The following is a 27,436-nucleotide window of genomic DNA, read 5'->3' as shown; positions in this document are numbered from 1 at the left end:
GATCTGGAGGCTACTCTGCAGCGTTGTTTGCATTTTCAAGTGATCTTAAGTTACTTTGCATCAGTTTGAATTACTTCAGAGTGAATGTTGTTTCATCAAAACAAATGCAAAAGTTTCTTTTCCACTTTGCTCTAGTGCCTAAATCAGTGAACACTTACACATATTCTCTGATTCAATGAGGATGAACTTCACATGGGGCCTTGGGTCATCAGCTTTGGGAAAATATATGTGAAATGCAGAAGCACAATTGAGTGAAGACATTAAACTATACCTGAAGAGAAAAAAATACTAACTCGAAAAAGGTAAGCAACTGAACTGATGCAAGCATCACATTATTGCTAATTTCTCATGAAAAGCTGCAAATAAAATAAGGTTGTGTACACTGGTTGGATATATTCCTGGAAGTTTCTTTGCATGGCCTACAATTTAAATAGTTGATAATGACTAAGAAAGCAAGAAGATATCATTAGCCAGACCAGGGGAGAGAGAAGTAGCAATTTGAATTCAATATGGAAGATTGAGAGACTATTGATTTCAGGCTCTTTTGTGAAACTAATGGGTGGATATTGCACCACAGGTTTAGAATGATATGGAGGAGCAGCTCATAATTAGGGCTATGGAGTAACACATTAACACAGTCATGGGTATTCACTGTGTGCAATAATATTTATTGATTATTCAATTCATTTTAATTTTATTGCATCATTTTAACACACAGTGACTATCTTGAGTTACAGGGTTACTTGGATAAGAAGGTAACTCAACAGTGATATTTCCTTATCTACAAAACATGATGAATGTTGAAAAACAAATGTGCCCTTTGAAATTAAGGTGTGGATTACTCGGGTTCAATAGTGCAGCTGAACTTCATTTTGTGGAATTCAACTTAATAACATTTGCTGTTTTCATTTCTTTAGTACACACATTACAAATTTATGGGAAAGACAAAATAAATTAAGCACAATAAGGTTGGGTGAGATTTCTCTGTTTAATTTACTGCCATCCTCCTTACATGATTTTTAAAGATTTATATGCAGCAAAATCAAAACGGTTTAAATAATCCAATATCGTAGAAAATGGACACTTAATGTGGTCTCAATGTTATAATAGGCTGGTCATCATTATCATTTTGTACCTAAGTTTGGTCTGAGATATCCACAATTGAGGTCTCATGCTGCTGGTAACATTAATCAGCTCATGGGGTAACCTATTGATCTCTGTAATCTTAGTTTAAATTTATTATCATTTCAATTGAATATAAAGAATGAAAGTATCCCTCCTGTTTTCTGTAATTTTCTAATTGTGATATGGTTTTGTGTAATCTCGATCAAATTAGTTAGCACCTCAGGATGACAACAATATTGTGATTTGGCACAGAGCAAAAGAACCCAGTGGTGGGAGGAATCTTGAATCTGGCTCACTATTAAAAGAGATAATGTCTGAACTGTGCCTTGAATAAAACTGTAGGAATTGTAGGAGCAAGAGTTGTTCCAAAATCCCCCAAAAGTTGGCCCAAAAAGATTGATTGCTCAATCTTTCAATAAAACCATGTGTTTACATATCCATTTATTTATTCAGTCTATTGTTCTTAGTCTTGAATTACTGAACATTCACACCATTCTTGGATGAAAAATTATAAAGAAATTTTTCTTATCCCCCTTAGCAGGCAACTATGATATCTAGTATCAGATGGCCCAGTCTGTGGAAACAATCAGCATCACCAAACCTTTTTAGAATCTTCTATATTTCATTGATATCCTCTAAGCTCTAGTAAGACTAAGCAATGTTTACATAATGGGTATTCATGGGAAAATATTCTCATCTCAAGAATTCTTCTTGTGAATCTATGCTCATTTTACAAGGCAAGAAAATCTCCCTCAACATGGATACCAAAAAAACCCACTCCAGATATGATTGCAGCAAGTTTTTAGTCTTACACTCCAACTCGAATAACATAACATTAGCCTTCCTGATTACTAGCTGTGTCTATTTGACTTTCTGTATTTCACGAACCACTACAGTAAGAATCCTTTGTTTCGCTGGCTCTGTTTACTCGCCCTTGGGCAGTGATTTGGATTTGGAATTTATAAAGTAAATTAATTGATTAAATTACCTGGCCTTTTTCATTTCTAGCATTGCTACTGATTGGGATTAACTTTTGCACCATGATCTGTGAATCAATTTTGGAAACTTTCATCACTACCATTCAGTGGATGGAGGAAAGTTCTTTGTGAGTGTTTGTGTGTATATACGTTTATGACCTTGTGTTAAACTTTCATCTTGAACATCTGTATTTATGCCACACACCTTGCTTCTCAAGCATCTTATTACCAAAGATCCAAAGTTTCAGAAAATCAAATTTTAATTTAGAATCATTGTTTCATAAAGTCTATTTTTTTGTAAATTTATTTACTATAATTGTGTGGTGCATAACAAGCAAGGAAGCAGTAGGATGTCCAATTAATTGATATTTTATTTTGTTTTTTTGAACACAATGAACAACTTCATATTTTTGCACATTTGCAAACTTTTGCCCATTCACTATCCATCTGAATTAATGTTTGTAAACTATTTTCATTCTCCTCACAACTTGCCCTCCAATAAAGTTTTATATTGTTTGCAAATTTGTAATTTGCACTTGCTTCTGCCAAGCCTTTAACAGGGTGTTTATATATAATATATATTTATAGTAAACAGCTGCAGTCCCAGCACTGTTCCCTGTGGCTCTCTACTTGTCGCAAGTTGGCAAATAACCCCTATTTATTATTCAATCCTTGGGGATTACCTCCATAGGGTGTTATCTTGTGAACTCCTTCTCAAAGACCAAATATATTTAATAGTTCCCCATGCTCCACACTGCATAAGACTTCCTCAAAAAGTAAAGTTGTCAGACATGATTTCCTTTTATTGGACCCATAATGACTTTTTTGGTTGGACATTAACTTTCCAAATATGCTGTAATTGCTGAATAACTGATTCTAACAGCTTTTTTTCTAACAATGGGTATTATATTTCAGGATTTCTTTATTGTCATGTACATTTGTTTTCCTTCATTTGTTCTGCGAAGGCACATAAAAAGTGCCAATCGTTCAGCACCACTATCAAGATGACAAAGAGAAGCAAAAGAAAGTCCCTTCAGAGAAATCGTCTGTGGATCCTGCCACCTCCTCCAATCCCGTTACCTCGGTAACCTTGGTAATCACATGGCCTCCTGCCCTCATGTCTGGTCTAGCAGTGCACCTGAGCTCAAGACTCCATCCTTGGCTCCTGGTTCCAAACCATCGATGCAATAAGGATCAATGGTCAAGATCCTTCAGGAGCTCTGCTTGCTATTGGCACCTTCACAAACCCCAGCCTCAATATCTGGATCCTCTGATCACAGGCATTTAAGTCTGAAGACCTGGAAAACTACACAATGTATAGGTACAACCGACAAAAAGCCATCTCCCAGGTGAAGTGGTGATTCTGGATGAGAATGGAAACAATGAAGGATACTTGACACCTGTGGAAGATGCCTAAATGATATTACCTGCTACAAAACCAAATCCAGTGTAATAGGAGACATGACATCACATACAGTCCTGAGATTTTTTTTCCTTGCCAGCCAGGCAGAATTTCTACTTATCTATAGTGTAAATGTACTCAAGAAAATGAGAGAAATTTAAACAAACATAACAGAAAAAAATTCAGTATTAAATAATGTGCAAAGTAAGAGTCTTTAAATGATCCTTTGATTGAGTTTGTTGTGGAGGGTAGTAAATGTTCCTGAACCTGATGGTACGAGTCTTGTGGCACCTATACCTCTTTCAAGATGGCAGCAGCAAGAACAGAGCATGTCCTAGGTGGTGTGCGTCCTTGATGATTGATGTTGCTCTCCGACAGCAGTATTCCATTTAGATTTTCTCAATGGTGGGGAAAGTTTTGCTTGTGATGTACTGGGCTATGTCCACTACCTTTTACAGTTTACACTCACCTCCCATTGTCTTTCTCTATCTCCCTCCCTATCCCTTTGTCTCCTTTCTTACAGATCTGCCACCTCTCTTCCCTGATTAATTCTCAGCTTTTCGCTCCTGCCCTTCTACCTATATCCACCTATGGACTCGGCAGTTGGCCAGTGCTCCTACGCCTGCCCCTTCTTCCGTCACCGCTCTATCTTTTTAATCAGGTAGCTCCCTGCTTTTACTCATAGTTTGATGAAGGGCTCAGGGCCAAAAAGTTGATTACAGATATCTTTGCCTCCTATGGATGCTGCGGGACCTGCTGAGTTTTTCCAACAACTTTGTGTATTTACTACAAACACAGCATTTGCAGACTTTCTTGTTTCACTGCCCTGAAACTTCTTCTCACGGAGGGTATTGAATCTACAGATCTCTTTACCCTATTGGGTTGTGGGGGCTGGATCAATGAGGTATTGATTAAGTAATTACATTTTTGACCAATCAGGGAATTGAGGGCACAAATGAGATGAGGCCTAAGGTAGATCAGCCATAATCATATTGAAAAGTGGGTCAGGTTTAAAGGGATTAATGGCTTTCTCATGGGTTTTTGTGTTCCTGGTAGAAAATATTTTTTCCAAGTATATCACCAAGCCTGCAGGTTGAGCAACTCTGACAGGTGTCCTGAGTCACCTGCTTGTACTTTCCTCCCTCCCATCCCCTTGCCACATACCTGTTCCAACCTTCTGCTTATTTGCATTGATATCAGTGCTCAAACCAAAGATTTTGTTATCTTTTACAGAATTTGATTATGAGGCACTGTATTAATAGGTGCAGTTGTTTGCTTTTTATTAGCTTGTATCAAAAGGGAAAACCAGCTACAGAAATTAATTTGTTCAAAGATTTCTCCCAAGCTCTGTTGGTAAAGTCAGCTGAAAACAATTGCAGCATAAAAACACATTTGTTGACTCCAAATGGGTTTGGTGACTTCTAAAGAATTGAAAACGAAACAAGTTCGCGTGTTAATGCTGGGTCTGGAAGATGCGGGTAAATCAACCTTGTTATACAAACTAAAATTCAGTAATTCTGAATTTCTCACAGCCTCCACCATAGGCTTCAATGTGGAAATGCTACAGCATGATAAGAGAGTTTCCCTTACAGTTTGGGATGTTGGAGGACAATACAAGATGCGGCAACTCTGGCCCTTTTATTTCCAGGACACTGATGGACTTGTGTTTGTGGTGGACAGTGCAGACAAGAAACGCATAGAAGATTCCAGAAAAGAATTCGAGCGGGCACTAAAGCACGAATGTTTGAAAGGGATCCCCGTAGTGGTAATGGCAAACAAACAGGATCTTAATGGTGCGCTGTCTGCAGAAGAAATCACCAAATGCTTTCATTTGAGGAGATGCTGCTCGGATCGAGACTGGTACGTGCAACCCTGCTGTGCAAAGACAGGCGAGGGATTAAGAGCAGCTTTTAATGTTTTAATTTCGCATGTACTTCAAAAAGAAATGACTCTCTAAAGATGATAGGTCATACACACATATACAAGAAGGGAGATGAATAAAAGTACTACAACGATGCAGAATTTACAATCCTCGTTGATGAATATTGGAATGGAAGAACACAAACAGTTTTATATGCTGATATTTAATGTAAAGATGTGCTTGATCGAACCTAAAATCCAACTGTTGCAGTCATGGTCTGTCACTTCTGTTAGTTTTAGGTTAAATATTAAATATAGAACCAATAATAATCATGTTTTAGAATACACTTTGTTGGTGCAGCAATGAATGTCAGAGGCAACTCAATCAGCGACCTGGACTCCTAGCGCTGGAAATGCATCACTGAAAAACATTTGGTTCCCAATTTGCCTTTCCTTCTTTTAATACTCCATACAATCTGCTTATCAAATCTTCTAATATATTCTAATGTGGCTCTGTGTTGAAATTTGTTGGATATATTTACTGTATGAAAGGCAGAAAGCAAATGCAAGTTGCTGTGAAAAGTACAGGTATGTTCACATACAGAATGTCAGCATTTAAATGATCAAGTTTAATTTCTGACCCTTAATGCACATTGATAGATTAGGTTAACTCTCTAAAAGGCTAATCCATTCTCAAACTGGAAATATGTAATGAAAACCTACTGTATTTTGATGGAATGGGAGAATCTTCAACTCAAGGCAGCACCACACTACTCAATGTCCAGAGGTGGATTGTTTCAATGAGAAGTTAAAAGATTTCTATAAATCTTCAATAACTTCCCTGTATTTATCTTGTACATATCGCAGCTTGTGTCTTAAAATGACAACTGTTTATTTCATCAAGTTGGAGGCACCACATTCAGTGTGCCAGTAATTTTTGTGGCTTTATTTCAAACCAAAATATGCAACTAATATTTGATCTTGATGGCAAATAAAATTAAATCCTATTTCTTTGATCTCAAAAAAGAGAAATGTAAGAAATTACAATCCCATATATGTACATATGTAATTGTCAAATTTTTGGGGCCACTTTTTTGGGCCAAAAAGGGGGGGGGGGGGCGGGGTCAACTATTACATGGGTCAAACCTTTTACCTCGTTTCGTACCTGTGTGGTTCAAGGTGTCGGGAGCTCAGATGAGCGGGTGGCCAGTGTTGGAAGTTTGGATGGGTGGCCGGGGCGAGGATCTGTGATTGGGAATTCAGATAGGCTGGTGGTTGAGGCAAGGATTTGCAATCTGGAGATTGGATGGGCAAGTAGCTGGGGCAAAGATCCGCGATCCGGGCATCAGTAGTTTGGTTGGCCAAGCAGACAGGGTGTTAGGAACTCCAGTGGTCAGGGCATTGGGAGCTCAGATGGGTGAGCAGTTAGGGTGTCAGGAGCTCAGGTGGGTAGGCAGTCAGTGCGTTGGCAGCTCCAGTGGGTGGGCAGTTGGGGCATTGGGAGTTGTTTGGAAGGGTAGTGGACAGGGCAAGGATCTGCGGTTGGGATTTCAGGAACTCAGATGGGCGGGTGGCTGTGGCATCAGGAGCTCCAGAAGACCGGTGGTCAGGGCATCGCAAGCTCGGATGGGAAGGTGGCTGGGGCATGGCGTCGGGAGCTCCAATGTGGGGGGGGGGGGGGTGGCCATGGCGAGGGTCCATGTCGAGGTAGGGAGTTTGGATGGCAGGCGGTCGGAGCCAATAATAGGCTTTTATATGAGTCATACAAAAACACTTGATTTTTAGGCCAGAAAAGTGGGGTTGACTATTACGTGGAATTAACAACTACAAGATTTATGTATGGTAATTTGTAGTCATATTCCTTTTTCTTTAGTTTTAGCATAGGGGTAACATCATGCTTTAATATCTAAGTTATATTAAACTGTTAACAAATAGTGTTTTATCACTTGTTCACACTTGTCTTATTCAGAGAATGGTTCATACTAACTACACTGGACAATGAAGATTTTGCTTCCTGAACATTTTGGGGTGTATTTTATACATTTTGGGTTGCTGATCAAGAAAATCATCTTTCAGAGAACTATGTACTTCTTCCTCTTGGTCTCGCTATTTATAACATTCCCTGAAATCCTCCCATTTACTGTATATGGACTGGCTTGGTTCAACTTCCAAAACTGCATCTTCTCTGATGTCTGAATTCCCTCGCCACATAATGAGATGATTCTGTTGTAACCATAGACAATGTTTTTCTTCATCCACAATAACCAATTTTCCTATCAATTCCAAACTTGTAGGTCTGTAATCTCTGAGATGATTAAGTGTTCATCTAAACTATAAATGCCACCAGAGGCCAGATTCAACAACACTCTTCAGTATTGCATTCCAAGTACTTTCCATTCTCTGGCTAAGAAAGGTACTAGTTAGGTCTCTTCAAAATCTCTCCATCCTTACCATAAATCTGTGTCCTCGAGTTTTATCTATCTCTGATGTGGGGAGAAGTTTCCTCCAGTCTTCCCTATCTATACCTGTGACAGATTATGTTGTATTTTTATTGTTTTAAAGGACATAAATTGTGTAGGTCACATACAAACACTTCAAAACGGTTCTCATTTAAAATGCCAGAGCTCTGCTCAAGCCAGACAGTTCAGGCTCCGAGTGCCTTTGCACAAACTTTGAAGGCCATCACAAATAGGGGTTCATTGGACATGCTGTGAGGTAATGGATTATCGTTTTGGAAAACAATAGATGAACAAATTCGGAAGATTAAGTCTGGAGCCACAGTCTGTTTGAGTGCAGTTGGCTGTTCTAAGATGGTCATGTAGTTTTCTCTGAGTGAGAGAGAGAGAGAATTCAGTTCTACAGTTCAGCAGCAGCAGCTGGGACTGGAACAGGACAAGCTGGCAAGTATGTGAAAAAATCTCATTCTGAAGATGGGTTGTGAGTTCTTAGTTCAGCCTGGTCAAAGCCCTTGTGGACCATACAAGAGGAGGACTGGCAGCCTAATGTTTCACTTGAAATAAGAGAAACAAAAAGGAACTCTGTGGTGACCTGAAAGAAAGAGGTTATCATCTGGAAAACCCTGATGGGGCGTTGTTTCTTCAGCAAGACACTGACGTGGCTGATTAGAAGGAATCAGTTTCTATCCAGTGACCAACAAATCTCTCTCTGAAAACTAACAAGAACCTTCCCGAGTGGTAACAATTTACCTTTCATAAATGTTAAATTCTGTGCACAGTATAAGAATTGCCTGCAACCAGTGAACTTGGAGGTTTGCTGCTGGGTTTTGGGGTCTTCTGGGATCGTAACAATACCACTCACAATTTTATATACCTCAATCATGTCCCCTATTAACTCTCCTGCCTCTCTTCATAACAGATCTGCTCCATCCCAGGCAATATTCTAGTAAATCTCCACTCCATTTCTCCAAACCTATCACATCTTTTCTCAGCAGTCTGAGCAAGATTTTATAAAGCTGAAGCAAAACTTTCCATATTTCTGTGGATACCCACCACCCCCTCTTTTTGAAGGCAAATATCCCATATGCCTTCTTTACCATGTTATCTACCTGTGTTGCCACCTTCTAGAATATATGGTCATGTATTTCATTGAATTTCAAGGTCCCTCTGTTCAACACCTTCCACCCCCCCCCGCCCACCTAGACCTGACCATTCGTGATGCATGCCCTGACTTCATTGGTACTCCCAAAATGCATCACCTCACACTTGTCTGGATTAAACTCCATATGCTATTTCTCAGCCCATTTCACAAATAAGTATATAGATAAATAAATATAGATATATATCTGCAGCCAAAAACTACCTTCCACATAATCAACAACTCCACCAACTTTTTGTGTGTCAAATGTAATGATTATGCCTTGCACATCCATGTAATTCACATATTTTACAAATGGAAAGGGTCCCAGCACTGATCCTTGTGGAACACCTCTACTCAGACATCCAAATCCAAGCCAACTATCATCATTCACTGTCTCCTGGAAAAAAGAACTTGCTGGAAGAATTCAGAGGGTTAGGCATCATCCATAGAGGGAAATTAAAAGTTGATGTTTTGGAGATTCCAACTCCTCGGCATAGAGCAATCCATCAAATCATAGTCACCTTGGACTAAAATTGCCAAGACCAGTATTTTTAGCCAATTAGTACTGTCCTTGTATGTTTTCCTCTTTGCATTGTTCCAGTCTATCTGATGAATTTTGATCATTATAGTCCATCTAGAAAGCTGAAATAGGGTGAAAAGCACATTGAGTGATAAGCTCACAATGTAAGCATATGCATTTGGAGGACTGGAAAACTGCTAGACAGACTAGGAGAACCAAGCAGATAGTGCAGAGTTCCATATTAAAATGTTGAATTTCATTAAAGTACAGCACAGTAACAGGCCCTTGTGACCAATGGGTCCATGCTGGTCAAATACACCAATTAACCTACAACCCTCACATGCTTTTGACAAGTGGGAGGAAAATGGAGCACCTGAAGGAAACTACTCAAACTTGGGAAGGACATACAAACCCCTTGGACAGTGCAAGGTTCAAACCCATGTCGCTGACCCAGTAATAGCATTACACGAATTGTTGCGCTAACTGTCCCATGCATTAGGACATTAGAACACAATTGACTATTCTGCAGTTCAATAGGCCGATTTTAACACCAATTTCCAGCACTAACATAACTTAAAAACCTAAAATATAATCTGGAATATATAATTTTGCACCTCAAACATGTCTGCCATTATACCCCAAACACCATGTTCTATTTTTATAATATCAAATAAAATATTGTTATACAGAAGGTCACCTAATCTCTCCAGCTGGAAACAGGTCTTCACCTCATCTTCCAATTTAGGATTAGATCAGCCCACAGGTGAATCTGCCATGAAATTGGATCTCACAGGTCATGTGGGCACACCTGGGCCAGCACCTCCAGCCGGCTGCAGTATAAAGCCCACCACATCGACCAGCTTGCTCTCATTTTTCCCTTGAGAAGATCCCAGATTTTCATTTCAGGTTGCAAGCAAGGGTCGACGTTGGAAGACCAATTGTGAGGGGTCCGGTCCAGTTTGGAAGCCATGGATGATGCTGGAGAACCAGTTGTGTAGTTGGTGTATGCCAGTACAGCATGCGGACTATTGTGGCATACACCCGGGAAAGACTCCCGTGATTCATTCTTTGTAAATTGTAACTGGATTAGTGTTCCTGTGTTAATTAGTGCTTATTGAAGAGGGGGTGGTGGGTATTGTTTGTGTAACCCTTGCATCACAACCATGAGTTGCAATTGTCTGATGAATTGGCATCCAATGTGCATGAGCTGGGTGTTATTGCTTTGTATATGTGTGTGAGTGTTTCCTGTTGTGAATTCCTTCATATGTAAATAAAGACTATAGTTTGCTACTAACACATGTCCAGGACTCTTCGGAACCTATTCTTTAGCATCACAATGGGTGCTGCAAGTAGGGTTCAAGGAGCTTCAAGGACACATGCAGTTGTGCTGTTTTTTACAGTATTGATTAGCATGCATGCATAACCCTCCTGTTGTGCATTCTTACAAACAGGGCTAACAAGAAGGACAGACCGATGCTAATGCTGCATCTGACAGCCTGGCCAGCCTGCTGGCAGACCATGGCAAATCTGTGGATTAGTCCAATAGACTGGACCCACAATGGGAGGAGATAGGGCACTATTTTGTAAGGGGAGCCAGAGAAGCACTTTGTGGCCACTGGCAGCTGTCCTCAGGGGCCAGCACGAAGCCCTGGGGAAACAAGAACAGGAAAATACCCAGTCGAAAGGTAAGGTGAGGTGGAGATGCTGAGAGTAGCCCAGGTCATGCAAGCCTGTCCCAAAGAGCTGGAATATACAGGCAGTGAACTAGTGTGCAGGCTAGTCAAAATGCAGCAATGGAATGTGGCTCATTGGGCTACCTGGTAGTCGTACCCTGACAAGATCCGAACTATGATACCGGTACTTGATTGCGGGATGGGGACATCTGGATGGACAACAAGGATAGTTAAGATGCAGATCAGTACTGTGAACATCCTCTGCCCTATAGGTCTGAACCCCTGAAGGTCAGACCAGAATCCATATAGTGGCACTCTGATGGTGCTTTCAAATGGGTATGTGGAGGAGGGCCAGGAATCTGCAAGTTGTAATGCCCAAGGCCCCTGCGAGACCACTGAGACCTGGGAGTACTCTGCTAAAAAGTTAACTAACCTGGGGGAATCGCTACTGGCAAAAGCCATTTCGAGTCCCTGGCTATGCAGCTGCTCTGGATCTGGGATGAAAGCAGTACTGGTGTGAAGATAGCTGTCCCATCAGGAAGCAGGCATCCTGAGAGTCAGCAGGCCATTAACAATGTCCGGGCAGAAAGAAGGAGGCAGCGGCCCCAGTCCGGGCACAGGGAAAGAGGCGGCGGCCCCGGTCCGGGCAGAGGGTAGGCGGCGGCGGCCCCGATCCGGGCAAGAGCTAAGGGGAGGCGGCGGCCCCGGCCTCGGTTGAGTGAGGCAGGCGGAGGCCCCGGTCTGAGCAGAAAGTAGGAGGCGGCGGCCCCGGTCCGGGCACAGGGAAAGCAGCGGCGGCCTCGGCCCCGGTCCGGGCAGTATGGTCCAATCTAGGAGGGGAGGCAAGCCCCTCCAGCCCGGGTAAAAAACATGCATAGGAGAAGGCCACTCCGATATAAAACCTACGACCCAAGGACCTCGCTGCCATGTCCCAGCTTGCTTGGCCACGGCACACGAACCATGGGTGTAAAGGGTGGGGCCAGTACTGCGCACACTGCACTCCACCTAAAAGCTCCTTTGCGCAGGCCCAAGGACAGGTCCACTTCCTCCCCCTCCACGTCCTCCCCCTCCACGTCCTCCCCCTCCACGTCCTCCCCCTCCACGTCCTCCCCCTCCACGTCCTCCCCCTCCACGTCCTCCCCCTCCACGTCCTCCCCCTCCACGTCCTCCCCCTCCACGTCCTCCCCCTCCACGTCCTCCCCCTCCACGTCCTCCCCCTCCACGTCCTCCCCTCCACGTCCTCCCCCTCCACGTCCTCCCCCTCCACGTCCTCCCCCTCAAAAGATGCTCACAAACTCAAGCTAGCATGCTGGAACATCAGAACCATGCTAGACAAGACTGACAGCCACCGACCTGAACGTCGGTCTGCCCTCATTGCACATGAACTCCTCAGACTTGACATCGACATAGCCGCTCTCAGTGAAGTCCGCCTTGCAGGCAGCCTCCAAGAACGCGGCGCGGGCTACACACTCTACTGGTCTGGCAAGCCTATGGATGAACAACGCCTATCTGGTGTAGGCTTCGTGGTCAAGAACTCTATTGCCTCCAAACTCGAAAACCTCCCGACAGGCCACTTGGACCGGATCATGTCCATGCGACTCCCCCTTCAAAACAAGCGTCGCATCACCCTCATCAGTGTCTATGCTCCAACCCTCCAGGCGGAACCAGCAGAAAAGGACAAGTTCTACACTGACCTGCGCAACCACATTCAACGCACCCCTACAGCCGACAAGGTTGTCATCCTTGGCAACTTCAACGCTCGCATCGGCAAAGACTCAGAAACCTGGCCAGGAATCCTGGGCAAGCATGGTGTCGGAAAGTGCAATGACAATGGGCGCCTCCTGTTGGAGCTCTGCGCAGAACAGCGGCTTGTCATTACAAACACCCTTTTTCAGCAGAGGGACAGCCTGAAGACTACCTGGATACATCCCCGATCCAAACACTAGCACCTCCTGGACTACGTCCTGGTGCGAGAAAGAGACAAACGAGATGTGCTCCACACCAGGGTCATGCCCGACACGGAATGCCACACTGACCACCGGCTGGTTCACTGCAAGCTCAACCTTCACTTCAAGCCAAAGCCCAGGAACAGTAAAGTCCCCAGAAAGAGGTTCAATGTTGGAAACTTGCAGTCAGACGAAGTGAGAGGAAACTTCCAGGCAAACCTCAAAGCAAAGCTCGAGGATGCAATCCGCCTCACGGACTCATCCCCTGAAACCCTCTGGGATCAGCTGAAGACTACCATACTGCAATCCACTGAAGAGGTACTGGGCTTCTCCTCCAGGAAAAACAAGGACTGGTTCGACGAAAACAGCCAGGAAATCCAGGAGCTGCTGGCAAAGATGTGAGATGCCCACCAGGCTCACCTTACAAAGCCGTCCTGGCCAGAAAAGAAAAAAGCCTTCCGTCGCGCATGCAGCCATCTTCAGCGCAAACTCCGGGAGATCCAAAATGAGTGGTGGACTAGCCTCGCCAAACGAACCCAGCTCAGCGCGGACATTGGCAACTTCAGGGGTTTTTACGAGGCTCTAAAGGCTGTGTACAGCCCCTCACCCCAAATCCAAAGCCTGCTGCGCAGCTCAGATGGCAAAGTCCTCCTCAGCGACAAGATCTCCATCCTCAACCGATGGTCAGAACACTTCCAATCTCTTTTCAGTGCCAACCGCTCAGTCCAAGATTCCACCCTGCTCCAGCTCCCTCAACAGCCCCTAAGGCTAGAGCTGGATGAGGTCCTCACACGGGAAGAGACATATAAGGCAATTGAACAACTGAAAAGTGGCAAAGCAGCAGGTATGGATGGAATCCCCTCAGAGGTCTGGAAGGCTGGCGGCAAAACTCTGCATGTCAAACTGCATGAGTTTTTCAAGCTTTGTTGGGACCAAGGAAAACTGCCTCAGGACCTTCGTGATGCCATCATCATCACCCTGTACAAAAACAAAGGCAAGAAATCAGACTGCTCAAACTACAGGGGAATCACGCTGCTCTCCATTGCAGGCAAAATCTTCGCTAGCATTCTCCTAAATAGAATACTACCTAGTGTCGCCGAGAATGTTCTCCCAGAATCACAGTGCGGCTTTCGCGCAAACAGAGGAACTACTGACATGGTCTTTGCCCTCAGACAGCTCCAAGAAAAGTGCAGAGAACAAAACAAAGGACTCTACATCACCTTTGTTGACCTCACCAAAGCCTTTGACACCGTGAGCAGGAAAGGGCTTTGGCAAATACTAGAGCGCATCGGATGCCCCCCAAAGTTCCTCAACATGGTTATCCAACTGCACGAAAACCAACAAGGTCGGGTCAGATACAGCAATGAGCTCTCTGAACCCTTCTCCATTAACAATGGCGTGAAGCAAGGCTGCGTTCTCGCACCAACCCTCTTTTTAATCTTCTTCAGCATGATGCTGAACCAAGCCATGAAAGTCCTCAACAATGAAGATGCTGTTTACATCCGGTACCGCACGGATGGCAGTCTCTTCAATCTGAGGTGCCTGCAAGCTCACACCAAGACACAAGAGCAACTTGTCCGTGAACTACTCTTTGCAGATGATGCCGCTTTAGTTGCCCATTCAGAGCCAGCTCTTCAGCGCTTGACTTCCTGTTTTGCGGAAACTGCCAAAATGTTTGGCCTGGAAGTCAGCCTGAAGAAAACTGAGGTCCTCCATCAGCCAGCTCCCCACCATGACTACCAGCCCCCCGACATCTCCATCAGGCAAACAAAACTCAAAACGGTCAACCAGTTTACCTATCTCGGCTGCACCATTTCATCAGATGCAAGGATCGACAACGAGATAGACAACAGACTCGCCAAGGCAAATAGCGCCTTTGGAAGACTACACAAAAGAGTCTGGAAAAACAACCAACTGAAAAACCTCACAAAGATAAGCGTATACAGAGCCATTGTCATACCCACACTCCTGTTCGGCTCCGAATCACGGGTCCTCTACCGGCATCACCTACGGCTCCAAGAATGCTTCCATCAGCGTTGTCTCCGCTCCATCCTCAACATTCATTGGAGCGACTTCATCCCTAACATCGAAGTACTCGAGATGGCAGAGGCCGACAGCATCGAATCCACGCTGCTGAAGATCCAACTGCGCTGGGTAGGTCACGTCTCCAGAATGGAGGACCATCGCCTTCCCAAGATCGTGTTATATGGCGAGCTCTCCACTGTCCACCGTGACAGAGGTGCATCAAAGAAGAGGTACAAGGACTGCCTAAAGAAATCTCTTGGTGCCTGCCACATTGACCACCGCCAGTGGGCTGATATCGCCTCAAACCATGCATCTTGGTGCCTCACAGTTCGGCGGGCAGCAACCTCCTTTGAAGAAGACCGTAGAGCCCACCTCACTGACAAAAGACAAAGGAGAAAAAACCTAGCTCCCAACCAACCAATTTTCCCCTGCAACCGCGTCTGCCTGTCCCGCATCGGACTTGTCAGCCACAAACGAGCCTGCAGCTGACGTGGACATTTACCCCCTCCCTAAATCTTCATCTGCGAAGTCAAACCAAAGAAACAGCTGCTGCCTGAGGCCATTGAGGGCAATGAATCCCTATGGGACTGGATGGTAGCAGCAGTCCAGGTTATGTACCCTTCTTTGCTGGAGAGATATCTATTACCAGGGGTAGAGTGGAGTACAGTGGAGGATGGGACAAGAGCCATTAGGGGATGGCATTTAGTTACTAGGCTCTACCAGGGTGCCCGCAACTGTGACTCCCCTGAGAGCTCTATGGTGGGACGCCTGGTCACCACTGTTTGTACCAACCTGAAGGAGGTTGTTCTGTCCTTGTATGGATCTGCAGCCAGGAAGAGAGTGAGGGAGATCATCCGCTTGCTGGAAGAACTGGACTACATGGAAAGGGGAGCATGTGCTTGGGTATGGAAGGTAGAAACAACTATTAAGGGGGGAGGGGAAATTCGTCCCCAAAGGCATGTGTTTTCCCATCCTGTCATTGGCTCCTCCCTCGCCCAAGACTTGACCTACCTCGTCCGTAAATCAAAGCCTTGCAAGAAATGGTGGTGGAGTTGCTGCAGTAGCAGGGATTGACCAGTAGGTGGCAACCCACTGCTCTGCTGCTGTAGGACTGGGTCCAGGTCACCTGGTGGATTTGTTTGGGGCCCTTTTTCAGCCGGGAGACCTGACACCCAATATCTCCATGGCCGCATATGGGAAAAGGGGCACATCCAATGTGGCTGGGACTGGTGCCATCCATAATATGAACCTAGGCAACCTTGACACATGGTGGGAACCCTGAATTGCGATTTTGGGGTCATTATTTCTGCTGAATAGAATAACAGGAAGGTTGTTGCGTGCAGACTATGAATGACCAGCACTTACACACACCGATTAATCTGGAGAGAGTGAGTTTGTTCTCATTCACAGGTTGACACATCTGCAGACACTAGAAGTAATGATGGTGATGCTATTGAGTGGTGGGAAAATCTGCCACATCTATCTCCAAGTGACTCACGAATATGCTAGCAGAGCCACCAAATTATCCCTCCCAATATTCAAGAAAAACACTTGGTGGGGGGGGGGGGGAGAGAATTGTCCAGTGCCACAGGTTTCGGTATACCACTTTAGAGGAATCTGGGAGGTAATGGTCCCCAACCAACTTCAGCCCATATCATTAACAACTTTTAATCCAGCAACTTTCAGTGGGGTGGGTATTTCAAGGGAAATTTCAAATTGTGTGGGTATTTTCCTCCACATAATTTGGCCCATACAAAGTCCTGAATCTCAGAGTGAGCAGGGCTAAGGAACATTTGCTCAGACAGTACAACCAACATTGGTGCAACCTATCGGAGGGATACAGTGACTGCAGCAGGAACAGTATCCAGGCATGACAGTGCCCACAATTGATGGTCCAGTGAAGGTGGGTGCTCCCTTGGTGTTAAACTGTATGCACTGGAAATGTGGCCGCCTGGCCTATCTATGGCTCCCCATGGGATGGTATAGCTACTGCTATCTGGAATGCATGATATCATAAACCTCAGTAATCTGGGGGAGCAGCCAGGCAAATGAACGAGACAGCTGCAGCACTTTGGCATATGGAAGAGTTGGGTGGCCCTCGACTACCTGCTCATAGCCAAAGGAGTTAGTACCTGTGCTGCTGTTGGTAAAGTGTTTCTCTTACATTCCGGACCAATATCACTCACTTGGCACATACAAGAGTCAGTGAACGAATTAAATGAGCCAGGGACCAGTTCCTTGAACACCACACTCCATTGGGAAGCTGGTGGCCTATTGGGGCTATGGGAAGTTGGTGGGAAAACAGCGAGTATGGTCCAGTTTGGCTGTGTGTGAAGATGTCCGTGGGGTACCAGCCTGTAAATGGATTGGCTGGTGGTGTGACTTCCGAGGGCTGAAATATGGAAGGTCACCTGATCTCTCTGGCAGAGATCTGAGGCAAATATTCTTGATTTACTTTTTGATTTACAGGTTTCTTGTTAAGGTTTACTATCTCTTATTTGTAACATTTTGTTTGATTTAAGAACGGCCTTGTTAGTTAAGATCAATAGAGACTGGGAACAGGATTTCAATCTTTCATTCTCTGATGAGGTTTGGGATTCCATTTGTAATCTGATTAATATGACTTTCCTTTGTGCACGGCATTGCTTATTGCAATTTAAATGATCCATAGAGTACATATGACTAAAGCTAAATTATCTCATTTTTACTCTGATATAAACCCTTTATATGACAAATGTAAAATTGCTAAGGCTTCTTTTATTCACAAGTTTTGGACTTGCCTTAGTTTAGAAAAATTTTGGAAATATATTTTTCAAACATTATCAGTGATTCTTTTTTTTTTTTTTTTTTTTTTTCATTATCAGTGATTCTTAAGATTAAATTGGAACCTTGCCCTTTAATTGCTCTTTTTGGATCATTTCATGATGATGTTTTATTGACCAACTCAAAACTGAGTTTTATCTTTTACTTCATTGATAGACAGATGTGTGACTTTGATTAAATGGAAAAATAACACTCCAGCTACACATACACAATGGTTAAATGATATTATGTCTTAAATTTAGAAAAAATTAGATATGCCATTAAAGATTCAAATATTAATTTCATTAAGACATGGGACCCTTTTATGGACCATTATCATAATCTAAAGTTTTAAGGTTGTCATACCTTGCAATGCTGTGCTGTCTGTTTCTAGGTTGTCATCACTTGATACCCATATGTTAGTGTTTTTTCCAACCTTGCATAGTGGTAGGGGTTTTCAATTTATGGGGTTTGTTTTTTCTTTTTCTTGTAATTAGTATTTCATTATATAATTGTACTCTTTCATCTTCGTATTATTGTAAACCTTAATAAAAAATATCTTATTGCCAAGCAATTAGTTCTCATATGTATCACGGGTGCACCTGGGCCAGTCCCTCCAGCCAGCTGCAGTATAAAGCACATTTAAGACATGAAGTATCCCTGCAGTTCCCACTTCCACTAATACCTTAACCCCAAAAGATCCCCCTCTCTGAGTTTCCCCATATCCCTTGCCGGGGAACCACAACTCCCCTTTCCATATGGATTGTGATCTTGTTCGCAGCATCAACTAATTTTGCAGTGACAGTTATTCCCCCTCAAACCAGCCCTCTCCAGAACACTTTTTTAAACACATATAACAAAGCTCTGTCTTCTTTTTTCCCCCTTACTCTCTTCCTTCCCTTCTCCCTCTTTAGCTCTTTACATATACATTGTTTTTACATCTTTATATATATTTTATCGCTGTTCTTCATTCTTGTTACATCTCTTCCTCTCTTCTCCTGTCCTGCAAACGTTCTGCGAATTCTTGCGCTTTCTCTGGATCCAAGAACAGTCTGTTTTACTCCCCGGATATAAATATTTTAAGCACTGCTGGATGTCTTAATATGAATTTGTAACCTTTTTTCCGTAAAGTTGATTTCGTTGTATTAAATTCCTTCCTCCTCTTTAATAGTTCAAAATTTATGTCTGGGTAAAAAAATATTTTTGACCCTTGTATTCCAATGGTTTATTATCTCCTCTAATTTTATTCCTTGTCCGCTCCAGTATATTTTCTCTTGTTGTGTATCTCAAAAATTTTACTAAGATGGATCTTGGTTTTTGATGTGCCTGTGGTTTCGGAGCTAGTGTTCTGTGTGCCCTTTCTATTTCCATTTCTTCCTGCATTTCTGTCATTCCCAGGACCTTCGGGATCCATCCTTTTATAAATTCCTTCATATCTGCGCCTTCTTCACCCTCCTTCAGGCCCACTATTTTTATGTTGTTTCACCTACTATAATTTTCCAACATATCAATTTTCTGAGATAACAACTCCTGTGTCTCTTTAATTTTTTTGTCACTTTCTTCCAATTTTTCTCTTCAGTCATTTACTTCCATTTCTACAGCCCTTTCCTGCTCTTCCACATTCTCTACTCTTTTCCCTATTTCTGTCATGACCAGTTCTAACCTTTGCATTTTATCTTCTGTTCTTTTCATTTTCTTTTTAATTGCATTAAAGTACAAGGACTACCTAAAAAAATCTCTTGGTGCCTGCCACATTGACCACCGCCAGTGGGCTGATCTCGCCTCCAACCGTGCATCTTGGCGCCTCACAGTTCGGCGGGCAGCAACCTCCTTTGAAGAAGACTGCAGAGCCACATATGAAAAGTGAAATCTTTTCTGGGGGAGGCGGGGTGGGGGGAAATAGCGGTCACTGCAAAATCAGTTGACGCTTGCGAGTGGATTCGCAAATCCAAATGGAGAGGGGAGATGTGGTTGTCCGACAAGGGATAAAGGACAACTCAGGAGATGAAGGGGAGATTGGGGATAAATAAGATAGAAATAGGAGAATAAGGAAAATGTTGGATGTTGTAGGAATGTTGTCTTATAAAGAGTTGAAAATAAGAAAACAGAAATGGAAAAGGAGGAAAGGTAATGATGGAAAAACGGAAAGAGAAGATAAACAAAATATAAAAGGGCTATGCTGAACTATATGTCTTTAAATATTAATGGAATACATAACCAAATTAAAAGGAAGAAACTACTAAATTTAAATGAATAAATGTATTCCATTAGAAAAAATAACATATAGGTTAAGAAATAATATTGAAATATTCAAACAAGTATAGGAGCCTTACATTAAATACAATAGCGAAAACCTACCGGGGACAAACATTACCTAAGTTGATGGAAGGAGAAGTAAAGAAAAGAATGGACTCAGTAGAATTTCTGGTGTAATTTTGTTGAATGACAACATTGTCTGACTGGCTTAATGCAACCTAGATTGTATACCTAAAATGGATGAGAGGGGGGGGTGGGGGGGTGGTTTGGGAGGAAAGGGGGGGGGAGAAAAAGTCACTGTATATGTGTGAAAAAGAAATAGTGTATATCATGGCTAATGTGATTTATGGTGTGAAAAATAAAAAAATTAAAAAAAAAAAAAAAAAGAAATCTCTTGGTGCCTGCCACATTGACCACCGCCAGTGGGCTGATCTCGCCTCCAACCGTGCATCTTGGCGCCTCACAGTTCGGCGGGCAGCAACCTCCTTTGAAGAAGACTGCAGAGCCACATATGAAAAGTGAAATCTTTTCTGGGGGAGGCGGGGTGGGGGGAAATAGCGGTCACTGCAAAATCAGTTGACGCTTGCGAGTGGATTCGCAAATCCAAATGGAGAGGGGAGATGTGGTTGTCCGACAAGGGATAAAGGACAACTCAGGAGATGAAGGGGAGATTGGGGATAAATAAGATAGAAATAGGAGAATAAGGAAAATGTTGGATGTTGTAGGAATGTTGTCTTATAAAGAGTTGAAAATAAGAAAACAGAAATGGAAAAGGAGGAAAGGTAATGATGGAAAAACGGAAAGAGAAGATAAACAAAATATAAAAGGGCTATGCTGAACTATATGTCTTTAAATATTAATGGAATACATAACCAAATTAAAAGGAAGAAACTACTAAATTTAAATGAATAAATGTATTCCATTAGAAAAAATAACATATAGGTTAAGAAATAATATTGAAATATTCAAACAAGTATAGGAGCCTTACATTAAATACAATAGCGAAAACCTACCGGGGACAAACATTACCTAAGTTGATGGAAGGAGAAGTAAAGAAAAGAATGGACTCAGTAGAATTTCTGGTGTAATTTTGTTGAATGACAACATTGTCTGACTGGCTTAATGCAACCTAGATTGTATACCTAAAATGGATGAGAGGGGGGGGGGTGGGGGGGTGGTTTGGGAGGAAAGGGGGGGGGGAGAAAAAGTCACTGTATATGTGTGAAAAAGAAATAGTGTATATCATGGCTAATGTGATTTATGGTGTGAAAAATAAAAAATTTAAAAAAAAAAGAAGACTGCAGAGCCCACCTCACTGACAAAAGACAAAGGAGGAAAAACTCAACACCCAACCCCAACCAACCAATTTTCCCCTGCAACCGTGTCTGCCTGTCCCGCATTGGACTTGTCAGCCACAAACGAGCCTGCAGCTGACGTGGACATTTACCCCTCCATAAATCTTCGTCCGCGAAGCCAAGCCAAAGAAGCATTAAACTCTAATGACGACCATTCTTTTACTGATCTCATTTGTTCTTCAAAAAAGACTTTATCTATATTCTGTTCATCAGTTTTATCTTTTATTTCTCTTTGTCCATCAGTTTTACCTTCTATTTCTCTGTAAAGATCTTGATCTTCTTCTTCCTCTTCTTCTGTGTCTGTATCTGTATTTGTGTCCTCTTCTTTGTGTCTGTGTCTCCTCTGTTTTTCCTGATGAGCTGCTTGTACCTCTTTGTCAGGCCTCTTCTTGCTGGGCCTCTTCTTGCTGTTGGTCCTCCCCTCCTATGCTGCTCGTCTGTTGTTCCTTGCCCTCCAGCTTAGAGCCCTGGTGTCGAGCGTCCCTCAGCTGCTCACTCTGTGACAGCCCGCTCCTCTGCTGAGACCCCCTCCCACAAGTGTCCTCTTTCTCCTTTGATTGCGCAGTTGCGCACTTTTGTTTGGCTCCGAGAGCCATTTTTATAGTGCACCGGCTGGTGGGCTGCAAGTTCAGGCACTGAACTCGAGGGTCAGTCACTCCTTGTCACCACAGCGTCCTGTTCTTTCGTGCAGGTAAGGCCTTCTTCTTTCTTCTCCAGTGACTTTTTTACTTCTTTTTTTCCTTTTTGGAAGCCATCTTCTTTCTCTTCTCTGTATCTTTATCTTCTATTTCTGAAATTCTAGTTTTGTTATGCTTTGCTTTTTCCTAACTTTTTTCCTATTTTCCTGGAGAGGGCTGGTTTTCCCGATCAGTCACTACTCCATCACATGACTCCTCCTAATAATTCTCTTCATTTAAGTCCAAAATGGCCAGCCTTGTGTGAATCCTAACTCTGGAGCCCTTTAGCAAGAAGGAAAAAAAATCTAATTCGAAGGGAGAATATGTGTAAGTTCATTTCTATGATGTATCACCTATTCCAAAATGAGGGCCCGAAGGCGGGCCTACATAAGGCAAGGAAAAGGTGGGAGACGGACTTAGGCACAACAATCCACGAGTGGTGCTGGTCAGACTTCTGTCGTGTCAGCATGACAGCAGTCATTAATGCCAGGTACAGATTGGTGCAATATAATTTCTCACACCACAAAATTTACACAAATCCAAACCATAAATTTTGTAAATGAGCTTTAGGTGTGGTGTGGAAATTGGAATCTTTATCCATTCAAACTGGCTGTGTACAAAGGTGAGATAGCTTCTGGCAGGACCTGGGGGACATTCTGAAAAAAAAAATTACAAAGGTGGATTTTCCACAGGATCTGGAATTGTACCTTCTGGGAAATATGAACGTGTAGCGGAAGCTACACCTGCTCCTAAAGGAACACACACAACCAGACGGGTTGAGCTCAGTGAGCAGACTAATTTATTGCAAGCTGCTGGGCTCCACTTACACTCCCAGCCCGGACCTGGATGAGAACCGTGCTGGAGGGCGCTGACGTCACCCGGGCATCACGTGGTCCCCCAGTGCGGGTTTCTGAGTCCCGTGCTTCAAGGAAGGGAAAACCCCCGAAAGCGCCATTTTGGTCAGCTGCCCCGCCGTGTGGCTTACAAGCAGGGCCGGTTCACCTGCCTAGTGGTGAGCCACCACAAATGTAAGTTTTAAATTAACTACCAAATTCAGTTTTGAAGGCCGCCTTGGTGGTAACCAGGAAATGTATAGTGATCACATGGAAGTCTGACTTCCAACTAAATATTACAAGATGGAATACGGAAATGCAGAGTTGTATTTCCCTGGAGAAAATTACGTACAATTTGAGGAGGAAATATGATACATTCATTGGGGCATGGTGGCCTTATCTGTAGCATATAGGTATACAGATATAGCTTCACCCCTTCCAAATAGAAGAAAGATAAAAATCCATTCTCATAGTGAAATAACTCAGACAAATGAAGTGGGTCGGAGTGCAGACAACATACTCCTGTTTCGTATCTTCTTCATTTTACTTTGTTACTCTGGGTTTATATTTGGTTCCATAAAAGGTCTGTGACTCTACAGATTATTGGTTCTTCATGTTTAATTTACATATTCTTTTCCTTGTTGTATTAGGGTATAAGAGGGAAGGGAGAGGGGTTGGACCGGGGAAAAATGGACTTTGAATGTTGAGATTGTACTGTTGTTTTGGATTTGTGTGAGTCTTGGAAAATCAAAATTAAAATATTCAAAAAAAAGGAGGTTTGCTGGTACCATTGGATCTACATCAGCTTGGCAATAGGAAGGAAACTTGGCAAGAATTTCAAATGGGCAAGAAAGTGACACAAAGAAGTGGTTTAAGCAGCCGTTAACCTTTTTTGGGCTATGGACTCTGCTTAAAGTTTATGGGCCTTGTTCCCTGTGAACCTGTCAAATTCTGACTTCTTCATACTTCTCTCCTACCAACTTCACAAAAAAAACCTCAAAAATATTTATGTTACCTTAGGTGAAAGAAAACAAGACTTTTACCTAAATGTTTACCTAAATGTGCTGCCCCCCCCCACTTGGGGCCCCTGTTGAGGATAGCTGATTTAATGAACACCCAAAGAAGAAAAAAAAAGCTGGGGAAAAGAAGAATTTTGGCAGACAGGCAGAGAGTTTCTGAGAAGAGCAAAAATAACAAGGGAGTAATAGCATGGGATTTCAGCCACCCTAATATTAGCTACAACAGTAAAGGGTATGGAAGGTGTAAGATTTTTGAAATGCATTCCAGAACTTCTTGCCATCAGTATATAGAAAGTGGAAGAGAGGAGGTGGCACAAAACATGATTTTAGAGAATGAGTATGGAAAAGTGGGAAAAGTGGCAGTGGGGAAGCACTTTGGAAGCAATGCTATGGAGGACAAAGATAGACCAGCAGAAAAAGCTTCAAATTGGATAAGATTAATTTTATAATGCTGAGATAAAATTTAGCAAAAACACTCAAACATCAACAAGCAGATAAATCAGTTTCAGAGCATGGATGAAATTCAAGATAACAATGAGGGTTCAGATCAAGCATGTTCCCAATCAAACAGAATTCGAAAATCTACACACACACACACACATTTATGTTTTATAACAAGCCCAGAGGACCCCAAAACCCAGCAGCAATAGAAATTCACCAAGACAAATAGTTACAAACAAATGTTGCTCTTATTTTTCTTTATGTGACAGATTATATCATATTTTATATTGTATGTTTTTGAAGGAGATAGATTGTGGGAGCAGTGTAGGTCACAAACACAAACACTTCACAATACAAATCTCATTTAAAATGCAAGCCAGACACTCCAGGGCCCAGTGCCTTTGTAAAGGCAATAACAACTGCTTTGCCAGATGTTTTCATAAGGAGGTGAAAATAGAAGAACCTGAGCTCAAAGAGACTTCACAAGTAGGTGTTGTCTGGACCTGCTGTGGAGTAATGGATTAATGATTTGCAAGCAACAGATCAACGGACTCAAAGTTTGGGTCCGGTGCCCCAATCTGTCTCATTAGGCTTCTTCAGGTGTATTCTCCACTAAGAATGCGCCCGAAGAAGAGAAACCAGCCATTTGATTTGCTGTTCAGGTAGCAGCGCACTCCGGCTCCTGTCCCTTGAGCTGTCAAGTTAGGATGGCTGGCTGTCAGCTGGGACAACCAGCATGGGCTAACAGCCCAGGGACATCCCTCGTGGAATGTCCCCACACTGATTGCTCTGCCTGTTAAAAACCCTTGTGGTCCATACAAGAAGAAATGGCTGGCTAGAGTGTTTCACCTGAAATAAGGGAAATAAAAGGAACTCTGTGGTGACCTGCAGAAGAAGAGGTTATAAAACACACACACATATTAAAAAATAATATATATATATATATGGAAGTAGAGTGTTTCTATGAAACCTATCGTAAGCTGAAAAGGTGCAAAGCAAAAAATCAATCACCATTAATTTATATTGTAAAAATTTTTGAGTGTCCCCAGACCCAAAAAAACCTACCAAATCATAATAACAGGAAATCTAAAATAATACTAACATACAGGAAAAGCAGGATATGATATGACAAATCTACAAATATGTACGTATAGCGTAATTTCACTTACAGAATCTGGAAGGCATCGATCCTCGAGAACAGCTTGCTGCAAAACAAATGCCGAACACAATTTTTGCCCTTTTTTCGCAAAAGCAGTGTAACATATGTATATATATGTATATATATTATATGTATATAAATATTGCACACACACATACAATCAAACATATTAGATATACACACACACATATATACACCGTGTATATGACTGGTATGACCATAATGTCAGCCTGGAAGTGGTGGGACATACATATTTAGTACTAGAAGTTTACTTTGATTGTTTTCATGAGAGGTATAAAGACATTGAATTTAAGTAAGAATAACATTAAACATGACAGATACAGAAAATAGACATAAAATCTAGCACCTCCAAACATGCATACATTTTCCAGCCTCGATAATAAGTATGAAAGAGAGGTAATAGTACAGTTTTTTATCATTTTACAATAACCTTTTTTACTGGATGAGTGAAGCTGGGGAACAGGAACGCTCCTTGTAAGATACTGTTTAAGAACAAGGCGATATTCTGAGAAACTCAAGGCCAGTCAGCCGGATGTTGGTTAATGGCAAAATATTCAAAAATTCCAAGAGCATAAATTAGTTTTCAGAAAGTTCATTGTATAATGAAGTTAGCTCAGTTGTTTCAGGATTTCATCTGCTTCAAAAGGGATGTCAATCATCCCAGTACCCAAGAAGAGTACCCAACGACTACAGACCAGTAGCACTAATTTCTACTGTGATGAAAAGTTTCAAGAGGCTGGTCATGGCCAAAATGAACACATACCTAAGTAAAGATCTGGACCCACTGCAATTCGCCTATTGTCATAATCGCTCCACAGCAGATGCAATATCACTAGTTCTCCACTCAGCTCTGAATCACCTCGAAAACAGCAATTCATAGCTCTTCATAGACTACACCTTGGCCTTCAATACCATTATTCCCTTAGTGCTGGTCAAGAAGCTACAAACTCTAGCCCTCTGTACCCCATTCTATAACTGGATCTTTGATTTTTTCACCAGAAAATCAGTCAGTACAAAAGGGAAACAATGACTCCTCCTCACTGATCATCAACACAGGCACACCCCAAGGATCTGTGCTTAGCCCTCATTATATGGCCATGATTGCATGGCCAGGAACAATTCCAATGCCATCTACAAGTTTGCTGATGACACCACAGTCGTCGGCAGAATCACAAACAGCAATGAGGAATTGTACAGGAGGGAGATAGATCAGCTCGTTGAATGGTGTAATGATAACAACCTTGTGCACAATGTTAGCAAACAATGATCGTGGACTTCAGGAGGAAGTCGGGGGAACACAACCCAATCCTCATTGAGGGTCAAGAACTTCAAATTCCTGGGTGTCAACATCTCTGAGGATCTGTCCAGGAGCCTCAATGTTAATACAATCACAAAGAAGGCTCACCAGTGGCTATACATTGTGAGGTGTCTGAGGCGGTTTGGTATGTCACTGAAGACTCTCGTGAACTTCTACTGGTGTACTGTGGAGAGCATTCTGTCTGATGGCATCAATGCCTGGTATGGATTTGCCAACTCTCAGGACAAGAATAAACTCCAGAGGGTGGTTAACTCTGTCTGTGACATCACAGGCACACAGACTTCACTCCATCGAGGACATCTACATGAGGCGGCGCCTTAAAAAAGCCGCCTCTATCCTTAAAGACCCCCACCACCCAAGCCGTGTCCTCTTCACTCTGCTACCATCGGGAAAAGGTACAGGAACCTAGAACGCTCAGCAGCACAAGAAC

At 42.8% G+C, this 27,436-nt stretch overlaps 2 protein-coding genes across 10 annotated transcripts in view; one reads left to right on the top strand and one right to left on the bottom strand.

The window, feature by feature from the left end:
* The window catches only part of LOC138742429 (UDP-GalNAc:beta-1,3-N-acetylgalactosaminyltransferase 1-like), a 147,805-nt gene that overhangs the window by 118,636 nt on the left and 1,733 nt on the right, over positions 1-27,436 (bottom strand). For all 9 annotated transcript variants that reach the window (XR_011344161.1, XM_069896796.1, XM_069896797.1 and 6 more), the window contains exon 2: positions 25,678-25,713. Coding sequence is in view for 6 of the 9 variants with exons in the window: in XM_069896796.1 (XP_069752897.1) it covers positions 25,678-25,713 (36 nt within the window). In the remaining 3 variants the exon portion in view is untranslated. The remainder of the gene's footprint in view (positions 1-25,677; positions 25,714-27,436) is intronic.
* LOC138743022 (ADP-ribosylation factor-like protein 14) lies at positions 4,910-5,611 on the top strand. Its single transcript, XM_069897868.1, has one exon. It carries the CDS (start codon positions 4,910-4,912, stop codon positions 5,459-5,461), a length of 552 nt encoding a protein of 183 aa, XP_069753969.1. The 3' UTR covers positions 5,462-5,611.

The sequence above is a fragment of the Narcine bancroftii genome, chromosome 9, assembly GCF_036971445.1.
Source record: "Narcine bancroftii isolate sNarBan1 chromosome 9, sNarBan1.hap1, whole genome shotgun sequence".
Classification (NCBI taxonomy): domain Eukaryota; kingdom Metazoa; phylum Chordata; class Chondrichthyes; order Torpediniformes; family Narcinidae; genus Narcine; species Narcine bancroftii.
The sequence above is the reverse complement of the archived record's forward strand: the minus strand, read 5'-3'. Positions and strand labels throughout refer to the sequence as shown.

What these genes read in the sequence shown, in the direction of transcription:
- LOC138743022 (XM_069897868.1), top strand. Translation starts at nt 4,910, where the DNA reads ATGGGTTTGGTGACTTCTAAAGAATTGAAAACGAAACAAGTTCGCGTG.